The sequence below is a fragment of the Myotis daubentonii genome, chromosome 8 (assembly GCF_963259705.1).
Source record: "Myotis daubentonii chromosome 8, mMyoDau2.1, whole genome shotgun sequence".
In the NCBI taxonomy this organism is placed as follows: Eukaryota; Metazoa; Chordata; class Mammalia; order Chiroptera; family Vespertilionidae; genus Myotis; species Myotis daubentonii.
This window is the reverse complement of record NC_081847.1, coordinates 93,952,624-93,967,122: the sequence shown is the minus strand read 5'-3', so window position 1 is coordinate 93,967,122 and position 14,499 is coordinate 93,952,624. Positions and strand designations below refer to the sequence as shown.

General features: G+C 46.3%; 1 protein-coding gene across 1 annotated transcript in view; it reads left to right on the top strand.

Moving 5' to 3' along the window:
* Positions 1–1,955: 1,955 nt before the first annotated feature.
* TAF4B (TATA-box binding protein associated factor 4b) overlaps positions 1,956–14,499 on the top strand; it is a 59,087-nt gene continuing 46,543 nt past the window's right edge. The window contains exons 1-5 of the mRNA XM_059707433.1: positions 1,956–2,701; positions 7,858–8,003; positions 9,235–9,342; positions 11,810–11,971; positions 12,060–12,182. Of these exons, the coding sequence (XP_059563416.1) occupies positions 2,395–2,701; positions 7,858–8,003; positions 9,235–9,342; positions 11,810–11,971; positions 12,060–12,182 (846 nt within the window). The 5' untranslated portion in view covers positions 1,956–2,394. The remainder of the gene's footprint in view (positions 2,702–7,857; positions 8,004–9,234; positions 9,343–11,809; positions 11,972–12,059; positions 12,183–14,499) is intronic.

Genomic DNA, 14,499 nt, shown 5'->3' with positions numbered 1-14,499 from the left:
CCGCACCTGGCCACGCCACCCCCGGTCTGACTCCCGGCCTCCAAAACTGTGAGTTTAATTTCTGCTGTTTAGACGCCACCCGGGCTATGGTATTTTGTTACAGCAGCTCAAGTGGACTAGGATAAGTATTTTTCCAATATCTTTGATTTCACCACTATTTTAACAGATAAACAGTAAAATCAAGTTGCAATCGCCTCCATTTTTTCTTTTCTTACACAGAGGGGTAGAATGCATGCTGCCTTCCGACATAGCCTGCTTTATTAGCATGTTTCCAGAGGAGGGAAACGTGGTGAACATAATTGTTACTGAACTCCAAATTCCGGACCGTCGTTTCCGAGCCGAGTAGGGAGCGTATTCTTTGCAACTGGAACGTTAAGATTCCCATCAGTGAATCAAGTTATAAAGCAACCAGACAGTGTAAGAAAAATACGCTAGGCCACCGTAAAGAAGAGGCGTACGTCCTCTGCCCAGCGTCCTTGTAGCTTGCTCGCGGTTATTGACACACCTGTGAGGTCACACCTGTGTAAAACGTGCGCGTGGAGGGCGGCGGTCTAAGGGAAGCTGGACGATCGGTCTTCTTTCCACAGACACTTACTGAACTCTCTCTCCTCCATGGAGAGCAAGGTGCCAGCGCTAAACGGTTCGCCCAGCCAGCGAGGAGCATTCCGGGTTCCGATCCGACCCACTGAGATGGTGCCTGGCTCGGTTTAATCAGCTCACTGATTAGCTCGCATTTATTGAACACCTCGTCCGCGCCAGGCGTTCTGCCGGAGGCCGTGCGCGGTGATGAGCCAGCCGTTTGTGGAGCGGCGGCCAGAGGTGTCCTCTGACCTGCAGGCGGGTTAGAATCCGACTTGTTGGATAAATCACTCTTTAAATGCAGTTTTCCAATCAGTCAGGCGAGGGGCTGGGGGGGAGGGGAGGGACAAGGAATGTATCACTCAGTGGCCAGCACTCGGGTGCTCGGTTTAGTTTTCCTCCCCGCCCCCCAACACCCCACTGAGGAGTGTCCCAGAAGCTGCGTGCTCGTCGGAGGCTGCGTGGGTGGAGGGGTGCGGTGGGTCCGTTCGCGGGGTCGGTTCTGGGTTTGGACTGGACATGGGGACAGGCGGCGCGTGCGGGCGGAGTCCGCCTGGGCCGGCGGGTAGTGCCCGGCGGGTGGTGCCCGGCGGGAGAGCTGGAAGCCGGACGCCAGGTGGCCTGTCTGCGCAAACCCCGTCCGGCCCGGGTCAGCGCCCGTCAACACGGCGCATTACTCCGAGAGCCGGAATCGAGGCCGCTTCTCCGTGGAAATCCACACGCGCCTGTGTCATCGCTGCCCCCAGCAAGCGCTCTCATTCAGGCGGTCTGGGTCGCACCCGAGACCCAGCCACCGACACCGTCCCGCTTCCCGGAGACGGGAGGTGCTGGAGGCCTCCAGAGCCGCGCGGAGGGAAGCGGCGTCTCCCGGGGGGCCGCCCAACCGCACAATTACATGCAAATAGGCGGATCCTCGCCCCCCAGCCTTCTTAAACATGTGAAAGGGGAGGACGCTTAAAACGTTCTCAGTGCCCATTGTAATGTTAATTTCAGCTGCGGCCTTAGCGCCGAGCCCTCAGGAAGACCCTGAGGAAGCGCGACGGTTTTCGCTGCGGAGCTCCCGTTTCCCACACCCGCCCTCCACCAACTTGCTGAGAAAGCACCCGCGCGGGCGGCCTCCCGCCGGCTCTTCAAGGACCGCGCCGCGGGGAAGGCGGACGCCGCGGCTTCCAGCGGATCTGGCCCCGCCCACGCGCTGGCCCTCCGCCCGCTCGCCCCGCCCTCCCCTGGATCCTGGGGCAGATGCTAAGGCACCTGGCGCCGCCCCTGGTGACGTCACGAGCGCGATTCCAGTCCGCGGCCAATCATGCGTCCGGATTCCGGGAAAGCCCGGGGCGGCGGGGCGGGGACGGTGCGCGTGCGCGGAGCCTCCGCGTGGCTATATAAACAGGGCCGGCGCGGGCGCGCGGGGGCTGCGCGGAGCGTGCGGCGGGGTCGGGGTCGCTCGCGTAGGCGGGTTTGAAACTTCTGGCGGGAGTGAGGCCGGGCGGCGTGCGCCTCGCGGACGCCCTTCGGGAGCCGCGCCGCCGGGCTCTGCGGCGGGACCGAGGCGGAGGCGCCGGGCGGAGCCGTCGCACGTGCGGACGCCGAGGAGGGAGCGGCCGCGCCGACAGCGCCGCCGGCGGGACCCCGCGGCCGCAGGCAGCGCCCGGCGCGAGTGCCCCGCGTCCCAGCCGCGCCCGTCAGTGGCTCGCGCGCCGCTCCCGGGAGATGCTGTGGCGCCGGAGCCTCCCCGGAGCCGGCCCCCGCGGGACCCGCCTCCGCCCGCCCACGCTCCCGGACCGGCGGCGCCGCAGCGGCCGCTGAGCCCCCGCGATGCCCGCGGGCCTTTCGGAACCGGCCGGCCCCGCGCCCCGCGCCGGCGTGAACTCCTCGGGGACCTTGACGGGGCCGCCGGCCGGGGCGCGGCCGGTCCGGGCGGAGAGCACTTCCGTGGCCCCGGGCGCCGTGACGAAGATTCCCGTCCACGTCCGCGTGGAGCCCGCGCGGCCCCCGAACTCCGTGGGGACCCTGGCGGCCAAGGTGGCTCCTGTCAGCGCGCTGCCCGCGGCTCAGCTGGTCACCGTGAAAGCCCCGGCCACCACGACCCTGCAGCTGCCCGCCAGCCTCCAGCTGCCCCCGGGTAGGTGGGGCCCGGGGTGGGTGGGTCCCCCGGACCGCGGGGACTCCGCACCGAGTGCCCTGCTCCCGGGCGCCGGGGGTGATGACGCTGGTGTGCGGGTCCGGGACGTGCGGTTCCCCCACTTTCCCTCAGAGCCGCGCCTGGTCTGGCCGCGGAGCGTGCGCTGCGGGAGAGGCGATGTGCCTTCACCCCAGGCTGCTCTGTGGCGCTGCTTCCCATGGTTTGTGCAAAGGTTTTGCTCTGATCAGTTACATGTAAATACGACAAAGGGTACCTGAGCGTTTACCTGCTTTCCTCAGCGGAAAAGCTCTTGGAATGTCGGGGTGGGGGCAGCTCACTTCCCATTCTTTGCAGTGAACTCCTCTGTGAATTTTGCTCAGCGGAATGGGGACTGACAGGCCAAGGTGGCAAAGAAGTCCAAGCATTTGATTTCAAGGGTGTCAGCACCTCCCAGCGAAACGATGGGGTCTCTTTTGTCGCCAGTGTTCTGCTTGGTGGTGACCGTTGTGGAAGGATGATGCTCTTCACTTCTGATCGAGTTCTGTTTCTGTTTTGTCTGGGGCGCGGGGACGTGCACTAGTTAAGCTGTGCTCCTTCTAGTTCCAGTGATCCTGCATGCATCTTAGCAAGAGGTGAGGCTGTGTTTGAATGAAATCACCTCCCAAAGCTACACGGCCGTGTAGTCAGTGAAGTTTGTTTAGAAGCAATTTTAAAAAGTATGGAAATGGGAGAACTTTCAAGAGGGAAAACTTGCTAAGTGGGAACTGATCACTGATTGAGAGTGTACTGGTCACCTAGGGAGGGCTAGGCACTCTCTATGCATTATTAATACTCTTTTGTGTGTTGGTCATAATAGGTAGCAAGTAACCATTCCCTAAGGGTAATTTGCCCCGTGCAAAACTCATAGGTGTCGGGGGAGAATTTTGAATCCGGATCTGTTTTTTTTTTTTAATACATTTTATTGATTTTTTACAGAGAGGAAGGGAGAGAGATAGAGAGTTAGAAACATCGATGAGAGAGAAACATCGATCAGCTGCCTCCTGCACATCTCCTACTGGGGATGTGCCCGCAACCCAGGTACATGCCCTTGACCGGAATCGAACCTGGGACCTTTCAGTCAGTCCGCAGGCCGACGCTCTGTCCACTGAGCCAAACCGGTTTCGGCCCAGATCTGTTTTGCTGTCCTCTCTCCACAACACTGTGCTTGCCACTTGGTGTGTGCGTACAGTTATGTCTCATTGCGTATCAGGGATAAAGGTGATTTTTAGAGTTTTAGAGCCTAATCTTCTTATACACTGAACTTGCCAGGCTAGGTAGCAGCAAGCCAGGGCCGGAGCCTACGGGCGTGGCCCCAACACCTGTATGCTGTGGCCTGAAGAAGCGCTCCTGGGAGGAGATGAATTGCCTTTAGTGGTGGTCAGCTCCAGAGGGGGTGGGCGGGGCTTCTGGGGGCAGCTGGTGGGGATTCTTGCTGACCTTGTGTTCTCATCCGTGCAGAAGGTAACCAAGAGCTGAAGGAAATGGAGACACTAATGTTTTTGCAAGGTTATGATTCTTGTACCATTTCTTTTACATACTGAGCATTAGCAATTAATGACTCAAGGATGCTTTCCTTAATTATATAGAAGTCTTATACTTTAAGGGTAGTATAGTGGGACCTGTGTTTTTGACCTTCATTCGTTCGTTCGTTCCAGAAGGCGATTTGTTTGAAGACCGAATCATTTTTCCCCCCATAATACTTCCCTGTTTTAGCCTTTCTCATATACATGCACAGGTCTAGTGTGCTGTTTAATCTATAAAGGAACACTTCTTAAATGTATCAAACTAACCCCCACTAGCCTTAAACAAAATTTTCATATCTCACTGCCTCTGAAATGCTACCACCGACAGCATTGGCTGAATTGCTATTAGTTTATCCAACTCCAGTCAACAACAGTTTTTCTACCTATTCAATTCCCTGCGATGGTTGTTTGGTGAGCATCTTCGCAGCCTAAGCAACATGAGCACTCGTAATGGCCTCTTTTCTCCTTTGTTGCCTGAGAGATGCTTTTTGTCATGTTGAGGTATAAGCATGAAAGGGTTGTCTGCTCGAAAACTGAAGTTTTGGTTGACAACTGACACATTTTTTCTGTGAACAACTTGGTTGAGAACTGAATTGTTGGAGATGGGCGACGTTGGAGAAATGAGATTTGATGATATACTTTAAGTATTTGATTTCTCTTTAGAATTTCCTCTATGATCAGAACTGGTTTAAATAATAGGTAAATATGGGAAGATCCAAGATGGCAGCAGAGTAGGTGGAAGCTACATTCACCTCCTCCCAGGACCAACCTGAATTACAACTAAAGTCTAGAAAAACCATCCTGAATAAGCAGCTGGAGAGAAGCCTTGTCACCAAGGACTGACAGCGGGGGCCACACTGGGCCTGTTATTTACAAGAGCCAGGACTGGAAGCAGCCAGAGCCCCTCAGGACATGAGTGGATAACATAACCGTGCTCCACTTACACATGGAGTAGATACTACTCGCCATAAAAAGGAAGACAACCTTACCCTTTGTGGAAGCATGGATGGACATGGAGAACAGTATGCTAAGTGAAACCAGCTAGTCGGAGAACGACAAATATCATATGATTTTGCTCATGTGGAATCTAATTGAACTTAATCAAAATTGAGACAGACTCAGAGAGAATGGGCAGACAGCTCTGGTGAGGGTGTGGGGGAGAGTGTTGTTGGTGGGGAATTCTTTCCAAGAGATTTGCAATTTACTTTGCCCAGATCTGTCGGAGGAATCACTATCTGTGGCAGCTATAGCCTTACAAAATACATTTCTTTACTAAATAATAAGACTTGAAAGTTGAAATGACTCCTTGATCCCTGGGCTACAGAAGGGAAGTTGGGTTAGCAGGCACAAAAACAACATTAATCTCATTGTGCATCTCCCCAGGGCTCTTGGGTGACCAGGAGCGTTGTCAATGAGCAGTAATGCTTTTGAAAGGAGTCTTTTCTGAGAAGTAGGTTTCGAGAGTTGGTTCAGTGTATTTAGTAGCTGTGTTTAAACACTTGTGCTGTCATCCAGGCTTCTTGTTCTGCAGAGTGGATTTAGCGTAATTCTTAAGGGCCCTAGGTTTTTTGGAATGGTAAATGAGTAGCGTTGGCTTCATCATAAAGTCACCAGCTGCATTCGCCCCTAAGAAGGGAGACAACCTGTCCTTTGAAGAGTTGAAACCAGGCATTAACTTCTGTCCAGCTGTGAAAGTCCTAGATGGCATCTTTCAAAGTAAGGCCGTTGTATCGACATTGCACACCTGTTTCACCTGAATCACCTTCATTAGTTGTCTTAGCTAGATCTCTTCTCCGTTTGTTATGGAGACCGCTCCTTTTTTTAAGCCTCTGGAGCCAACCTCTGCTCACTTCGGACTTTCCGTCTGCAGCTTCCTCACTTCTCTCGGCCTTTGTAGAATTGAAAAGGGTTAGGGCCTTACTCTGGATTAGGTTTTGGCTAAAGAGAATGGTGTGACTGGTTTGACCTAATACCCAGACCACTAAAACTTTCTTCTTTCTTATGATTCATGTGTTCACTGGAGTAGTATTTTAATTTTCTTCAAGGGTTTTTCCTTTGCATTATTAACTGTTTGGTGCATGAAGCCTAATTTTCAGCTTGTCTCAGCTTTTGACCTGCCTTTCTCTCAATCATTTCTAGCTTTTGATTTAAAATGAGAGATGAGGGATTCTTCCTTTCACTTGAACAGTGAGAGACCATTGTAGGGTTAATATTAATAACTATTAATTTCAATATTGTTGTGTCTTGGGGAAAGGGATAGAGATGGGGAAATTGCTTGCCAGTTAGTGGAGTAGTTAGAGCATACAGCATTTATTGAGTTTGCTATTTTATATGGGCATTGTTGTGGCACCCCAAAACAATTACAGGAAATTAAAGAATCCTGATCACAGAGCATCATAATAAATATAATCATGAAAATTTTTGAAATATCACGAGAATTACCAAAATATGACAGAGACATGAAATGAGCAAATGCTTTTAGACTTCTTAATTTTTGCCTATCTGGTAAATATAAGTTGATATCTCACTGTGGTCTTAATTTACCTTTCCCTGTCATTGGCACCTGTTATTTTGGACATTCGTCCTTTTAATATATGTGAACTAAAAATTTCTCTCATCTTGTGGTTTGTCTTTTTACTGGTGGCCTTTTGCTAAACAAAAGCTCTTTTGATATAGTCAGATGTATCAGACGTTATATAGTTAAATTCTTAGTCCAAGTTAAGAATGATAATTTTCTACATTAAGAGTTTAAAAGGTTTTCCTTTTTTACCCTTGAGTGGTTTTTGTGGATGGTGTGAAGCTTTCCGTCTTTTCCATGTAGATAGTGCATGGACCTAGTCCTGTTTATTGAATAGTCGATCTCTCTTTTCCTCACTGATCTGCAGGGCCTCTTAGGAAAATTCGACATTACATAACTGTATGAGTCCGTTCTGGGCTTCTCTGTTTTGTTCCATTAGTCAGTTTGTATAGTCTTACCATGCCTTCTTACTCATGGCATCTTACTCACTGTAGCTTTATAGTTTCATGTCATGAAGAAAAAAGTATTTGCCTCCTTCAGAAAGGTTTCAGCCATATACTTAGACTTTTAAGTAGGTTTGAGTAAAAACATTTTTATATTTTATATAACTAGAGGCCCGGTGCACAAAATTTGTGCACGGGTTGGGTCCCTAGGCCTGGCCAGTGATCAGGGCCAATTGGGGCCTTCCTGCCGCCGGCCTGGGCCTGCCGGACAGCAGGGTGGGGAGGAGGAAGGGACCACAGGAGGTTGACTGGCTGTGGGGAGGGACCAGGGGAGGTTGTCCGGCTGCAGGAGGTTGGCTGTGGGAGTGCACTGACCACCAGGGGGCAGCTCCTGTGTTGAACATCTGCCCCCTGGTGGTCAGTGCGTGTCATAGCGATTGGTTGTTCCGGTTGTTGTCCCAGCATTCCGGTTGCTTAGGTTTTTATATAGAGAGACTAGTAGATATGGAATTCAGTATGTACTAATCACTTTTTCAGACCATTTACATTACTGATAGAAATAGGAGAAGAAATAGCTGATGATTATGCTTCATTTATCAGCTACATCAATTTTTTTTTTCTTTTTCAATATAGGAACAGTTTTGATCAAAAGTAACAGTGGTCAGTTGATGTTGGTATCTCCTCAGCAACCTGTAACAAGAGCCGAGACTACAAGTACCATAATTTCAAGGCCGGCGCTACCAACGAATCCTCAAACAGTCAAAATCTGTGCAATGCCGGTAACGTACCTTAACTCTTTTTTTCTTTTTTCATTTTCTTTAATTTATCAAGTATCTTGGTTTTGTCATTTGCTGATTCCTAAAACAATAAAAATTCAGTCTTCATACTCAAAGATTTTGTAGTCCTTAAGGGACTGTTGAAAGGGCTGTTTGTATCTTGAAAGAAAGCCATTCTGCTTCAATTTTAATTTATAGCAAAATATTAAGACTACAGTTTAGTATTCACTTGTATCCGTAGCTTATAGAAATTACCTTTAAGAAATTCAGAACTTTAATGCAGTATTTTATCACCTTGGCGTTGTACAGAACCGATTTATTTTACATACATGATGATCTTTCTGGGTACCTGCAGCTTACTTTGTGTGCCTGAGTTAAAATATACATATACACATACTTATGGGCATCTTTCTTTGATTAAATAGAAAATGCTGAATATAGTATAGCATTTTCTTGATGAGTCAGGTTCATGCTAAAGAAAGATTGCACTGTGTTCTGTGGTAATATTATTCTCTGCCAATTTAAATCTCCCCCACCCCCATTTTTTTACTCTTCTAATTTGATTCTGGGTTTTCAACCAGTCGTTTTCTCTGTTAACTGTATCTGCCAGTGATAGCTACTCCTTCCCTTTCCAGTTTGCTATATCTAACTGCAGTGGGTTGAGAAGATAGATTAGCAAGATTTTTTTCTATCAACGATAGCAAATAAGAATCCACGTTTTCTATATACGCCATACTGTCGAGTTTGGAAATTTATCCTGAAGTAATTTGATACTTATTTGTTAAATCACTTGCCTCCTTAGGTATATGAAATATCAACTGGTCGATTGACCAGTTAAGTTCATAGTAGAGAATGTGCATAGCATTTATAAAGTTAGAAAGCTAAGTACAACGAAGAAGTTTGCTATGGTTAAGTGTTTATATTTGCCCCAGTACTGATTGATTTTTAAAAAAGTTTTTTTAAAAAAAGATATCTTTATTGATTTCAGAGAGAAGGGAGAGGGAAAGAGAGATAGAAACATCAATGATGAGAGAGAATCATTGATTGGCTGCCTCTTGCACGTCCCCTAATGGGGATCAAGCCCACAACCCAGGCATGTGCCCTTGACTGGAATTGAACCTGGGACCCTTCAGTCTGCAGACTAACGTTCTATCCATTGAGCCAAACCAGCTAGGGCCTGATTAATTTTAAATTACTAATGCTGATGACTCTGTATTATCTCTCCAACCCCCAGAATTCTAATTCACAGTTAATCAAGAAAGTGGCTGTGGCACCTGTTAAACCATTGGCACAAATGGGAGCTACTGTGGTAACCACTATTACAAAGCCTTCCTTAGTACAAGTAAGTGTGATAGACGGGTGGCCATGTGTGCCCTGTTATTCTTCCGTATTTCTTTATTATTTAGTTGCTGGAGGCCCAGAGCACGAATTCCTGCACGGGTGGGGTCAGGACCAATAGGGCCGGGCCAGCCCAGCCGGGGAAAGGGGCCATGGGCGGTTGGCCAGCCGGCCCCGCCCCCTGGTTGAACTCCCGGTTGAGGGGACAATTTGCATATTAGCCTTTTATTATGTAGGATTTTAAAATATATATATATTTTACTGATTTTTTACAGAGAGGAAAGGAGAGGGATAGAGAGAAACATTGATGAGAGAGAAACATTGATCAGCTGCCTCCAGCACACCCCCTACTGGGTATGTGCCCGCAACCAAGGTACATGCGCTTGACTGGAATCGAACCTGGGACCTTTCAGTCCGCAGGCTGACGCTCTATCCACTGAGCCAAACCGGTCAGGGCTATTATATAGGATTTTCTGCCAGATGTATAAGTTGCTGACTGTGTGACACTGAAGAGAGCAATTTAGTTATGTATGATGACATGTATCAAACTGGTAACTGTTGGAGGTATGGGAAACACAAGATAAACATGGTGTAGATCAGTGATGGCGAACCTATGACACCTCTGACACCTGAACTCATTTTTTGAGTTGATTTTTCTTTGTTAAATGGCATTTAAATATATACAATAAATATCAAAAATATAAGTCTTTGTTTTACTATGGTTGCAAAGATCAAAAAATTCCTATATGTGACACGGCACCAGAGTTAAGTTAGGGTTTTTCAAAATGCTGACACGCCGAGCTCAAAAGGTTCACCAACACTGGTGTAGATTCTTAGAATATCAACTTTACTTGAATATTTTAAATTAACACAAATGCATCAAATTGCCATGTCTCCAAGTGTCCAGAAGCGGGTGCTGTATGCAGATAGAAGACAAGCATTTAAATTAGAATGAAGGTGCAGTGTTCAGTTTTATGTGTGAATTGTAAATATTATTCTCTCTCTACCCTCAAACTTTACTCATATTCTGTAACTTTTAGTGACTATCCTTAAAATAAGTTTGTTAAAAAAAAATAAAATAAATATAATAAAATAAGTTTGTTGCTTTATCTCAATATAGTTTTCTAAATTACAACCTGACTTTGATTTCTTGTATGAAACTTTTTATCCTGCAGATGGTGCTATAATCACACCTCATTTCAGTGGAGGGTAGAAGAAGCAACTGAAATTCTTTTCAGTGTGAAAATAAGATATCATTTTCATAATATTTGTAATGCTTCTTACTCTTATGGTCTACATAAAAGCAGCTTACCTGAATACTAGAGGCCCAGTCCACGAAATTCATCCCCTCAGCTCGGCCTGCATCCTCTCACAATCTGGTACCCCTTGGGGGATGTCGGGCCTAAACCGGCAGTCAGCTATCTCTCTCACAATCTGGGACGCTGCATGCACCAGTGACCATACTTTTCATACAGGTGAAAGGCATCTTGCTGTTGTATGGGTAGCTACATTTTTTTGCCCTGATTATAAAAAGTAATACATAACCTGATCCTTCTGAGGAGTAGTATCATTTTCCCCATCTTATGGGTGGAAAAACTGAAGCAGAGAGAAGTTAAGTAATTGGCTTTGTCACACAGTTATAAGTGTCAGAATCAGGGCTGACCACAACATGTGCAAGCCAGAGTCCATGAATGTTATCAGTGCATCATCCTGTTTTTTCAGTGTTAGAGTAACCTTGCCAGGTTTTAATTTTTCAATCTAAGAGACTGTTCCCAATATATAGGGTAGGGTCCTTAGGCCTGGCTGGCCATCAGAACCATCTGTGGGGCCCCTGGCCAGCTGGCCCTGCCCCCCCCACCCCCCATCGGCGCCACTGGTCACCTCCCTCTTGGGGGAGCAGACTCCTGTGCTGAGCATCTGCCCCCTGGTGGTCAGTGCATGTCATAGTGACCGGTCATTCCGCTGGTCATTCTGCTGTTTGGTCAATTTGCATATTAGGGTTTTATTATATAGGATAAAATGGCCAGTAAATCTCTCTGCTTTATACTTATGAAAAAGCAGAGAATTACAGAACAGGAAATTCTATATTTCTATATAAAGGCTTACTATTTCCAATCCTTTTTAGAGAAGTATTAATATTTTGTGAGGACTTTGTGCTTGGCACTGTATTTCAAAAAGAACCCTAAAGTAGTAGGTAGCATTGCTATTCCTGTTTTTTTTATAGACAGGAATCAGAGGGTTAGCAGGAGTAAAGAACTTGCCTGAGGTCAGTGCTCAGTAGGTGTCAATGAAAAGAAGGTAGGTGAGACTGAATCCCAGATCTACTAGAGTCCAGAGCTTTTGTAGCTGTTACATAACATAAAAGCAAAGATTTCAAGTCCGTCTGTATAGTCTGGTAAGTGAAATGAGGCACCCACTATGATACCTATCATAGTGATACATATCTAAACATATGCTCCTTTTAATTTCAGTCTGTGGCTGTGCCAACCACTGTTGTCACAGTCACTCCTGTGAAGCCGTCGAATACTGTAACTACCCTGCAGCCTTCAAGTTTGGGAGCATCACTCGCACCCTCTAGTGAGCCCACCCTCAAAGCAGGGAACTCAGCAGCTGCTCAGGCCAACCTCACTCCGGTAAGCTCTCACTGCGCCTTCCATCAGTGCAGCTCTTCAGAAAAGTTTTAACTCTCTTATGAGTGCTTGTTTCTATTTCCATGTTTAGGCGATGCTAGAAAATGTGAAGAAATGTAAGAACTTTCTGGCGATGTTAATAAAATTAGCATGTAGTGGATCCCAGTCCCCAGAGATGGGGCAGAATGTCAAGAAGCTGGTGGGACAGCTTTTGGTAAGTCAGTGCGATGAAGCCTTGCAAGCTCTGTAAGACCATAGAACGTCTTTTAAATGGGAAATAACTGTTTTTAAATGGGAAATAACTGTTTTTAAATGGGAAATAACTGTTTTTAAATGGGAAATAACTGTTTTTAAATGGGAAATAACTTTTTAAATGGGAAATAACTGTTTTTAAATGAAGTTTCTTTTAAATGGGTTTTTACATAAACTTTGCTTTTGCTGCTTGAAAGCTTTGTGATGATTGTAAGTCTCAGGCCAGCCTGTTGTAGTATACACTGCTTTCTCTGTGTCACTCTTCTTCCCTTAGCCAAAAGGGGACTTGGAGAGAAGGTTGACTTTGTCAAATAAAAAGTTGTGAGAATTGTAAATGCCAAAAGCCGGGCTATTAAAGAGTAAAATTCAGTTCTGTATGTCCAAACAACAAACTTTGGGACCTATGGAAATAAATTCACTTCCTTATGCCTCAGCTTCCTTCTCTATGAGATGAGCAGAGTAGATGTGATGATCTTTGAGGTTTATGTTAAGTGCCAAGATGCCGTGTCTTTTAGCCACCAAATTGTTTCTTCTATCCTCTTTCAGGTAAAATGCTCAGATATGTTACAAAGTGGATGAATGTGGAAATTAGCATATTAACTGTTTAAGAAATATGTGGAGAATATAACAATATAATTTTGGATTTTTATTTTTATAAGAGTTTATTTGAACCAAACTGCTGACATGTGTATACTGAGAAGCAAGATCCCAAATGCTCTGAGAATAACAGCTTTGCATCTCTGTGTATGCGTTTGAAATGAAGGCGGGAACAAGGAAGATGACGTGGAAGTGGGGAAAGCAAGGCAGGGGTTGGATACAGGAGAGTTGGCAAGATTGTGAGCTCTTTTGAGGGTTAATAGCCCTTCCCGGTTTTCACCTCTGGTGTTTCGAAGGTTTGTTAAACACATGCCCACGAGCAATGCACAGAGCTGGCTTAAACTTTCCACTAAAGCTCAGGCCTGGGGCATGACTGCCTATGAGCTGCCCAGTTAGGCTTTTATGATCAGATCACCCTGTGAGGTTACTGCACATAGAACACCCCCTCTTTTTGTCCGTGGTTGCCCTTTTTGATCATAAATCAATTGGAAGGATGCCTGGAAGACCAAAATGTTAGTCGGGTAGTGTGGCCTTGCAGCTTTGGGAAGCCTCAGTATCAGTGTTGCCATGCTGACCATTGGGGTGGGGCAGTGCTGTAACCATAGGATCTGAGTTGAGGGCTATTTTTCTCAGAAAAGGGAAGAGCAGGTTGATGGAAGGTAGTCAGGTCTTAGGACCTTCATTGTGAGAAAATAGTCTTAGATCATTTTTATCCTATGAACTATCATGATTTGAGGTTTTATTTACCTTCTGTTTTATTTTTCTGTATATGGCTTCTAGTATAACATTTACATAAACCATGAGAAGAATATTAACAGTGATACATGTCCAATAGTCAGAAATAGCTGGACTATATAGAAAAACCCAAAGAACAAGTATAACAATTATTATGACTCATGTCATTAGTATTTTAGGTAAAAACAGTAAAACAAAATGGGTTCTAAGGCCAGAATCAATCCATAACGATAAAGCTTTGTCGGTGTCTTGGGATAGCTGTCTCTCTCTGGTGTCAGTGGCTTCTCACCCTCGAGGAGCCTTTGATATCCGTAAACAGGAATAGATGACCCTCAGAGAGGTACCTGGGGAGTTCCCTGTGCCGTTGGAGAGGGTCTTACCTGATGCTGGTTCACCAGCATCTCCATCACAGGCTGCTCTTCCTTGAGCATCTTGATTTGGTCTGTAGCAGACATGTTCTGTATGGCTCACATTACTTAACACACAATATTAAAAAGATGTCTACTGAAGGGTTTATATTTAGTCAAATGAATTTTTACTGCTTCATTGAGGACATTTAAAGAGGAAACTGGCTCTATTTTTTTTTTTTACCCCAAGTGCCTGGTGATATAGAATATGATGACATCTCTTTCAATTTGTTGCCATTGTCTTCTTGCCAGCAATTTTACCTACTGATGCTTCTATACCATCAGTGCAAATCTCAGCACAGTGAAACAGGCCAAAAAAGAACCTTTTTAGTATTAATATGAAAATAATTTAGACCTCATAGACCCCTGAAATGCTTGGAATGTAGGGCCGTATGGAAGGCTTCCTAAGTCCTTTGGAACAATTGTATATCTGTTATTACAGCCTCCCCGTGTTCTAAAAATAGTGTATCCTGATGAAGGTAATTTCGAAATTGAAAAACCAAAACAAAAACCTCCAGTCTCCCAAACCAAATAACTTCC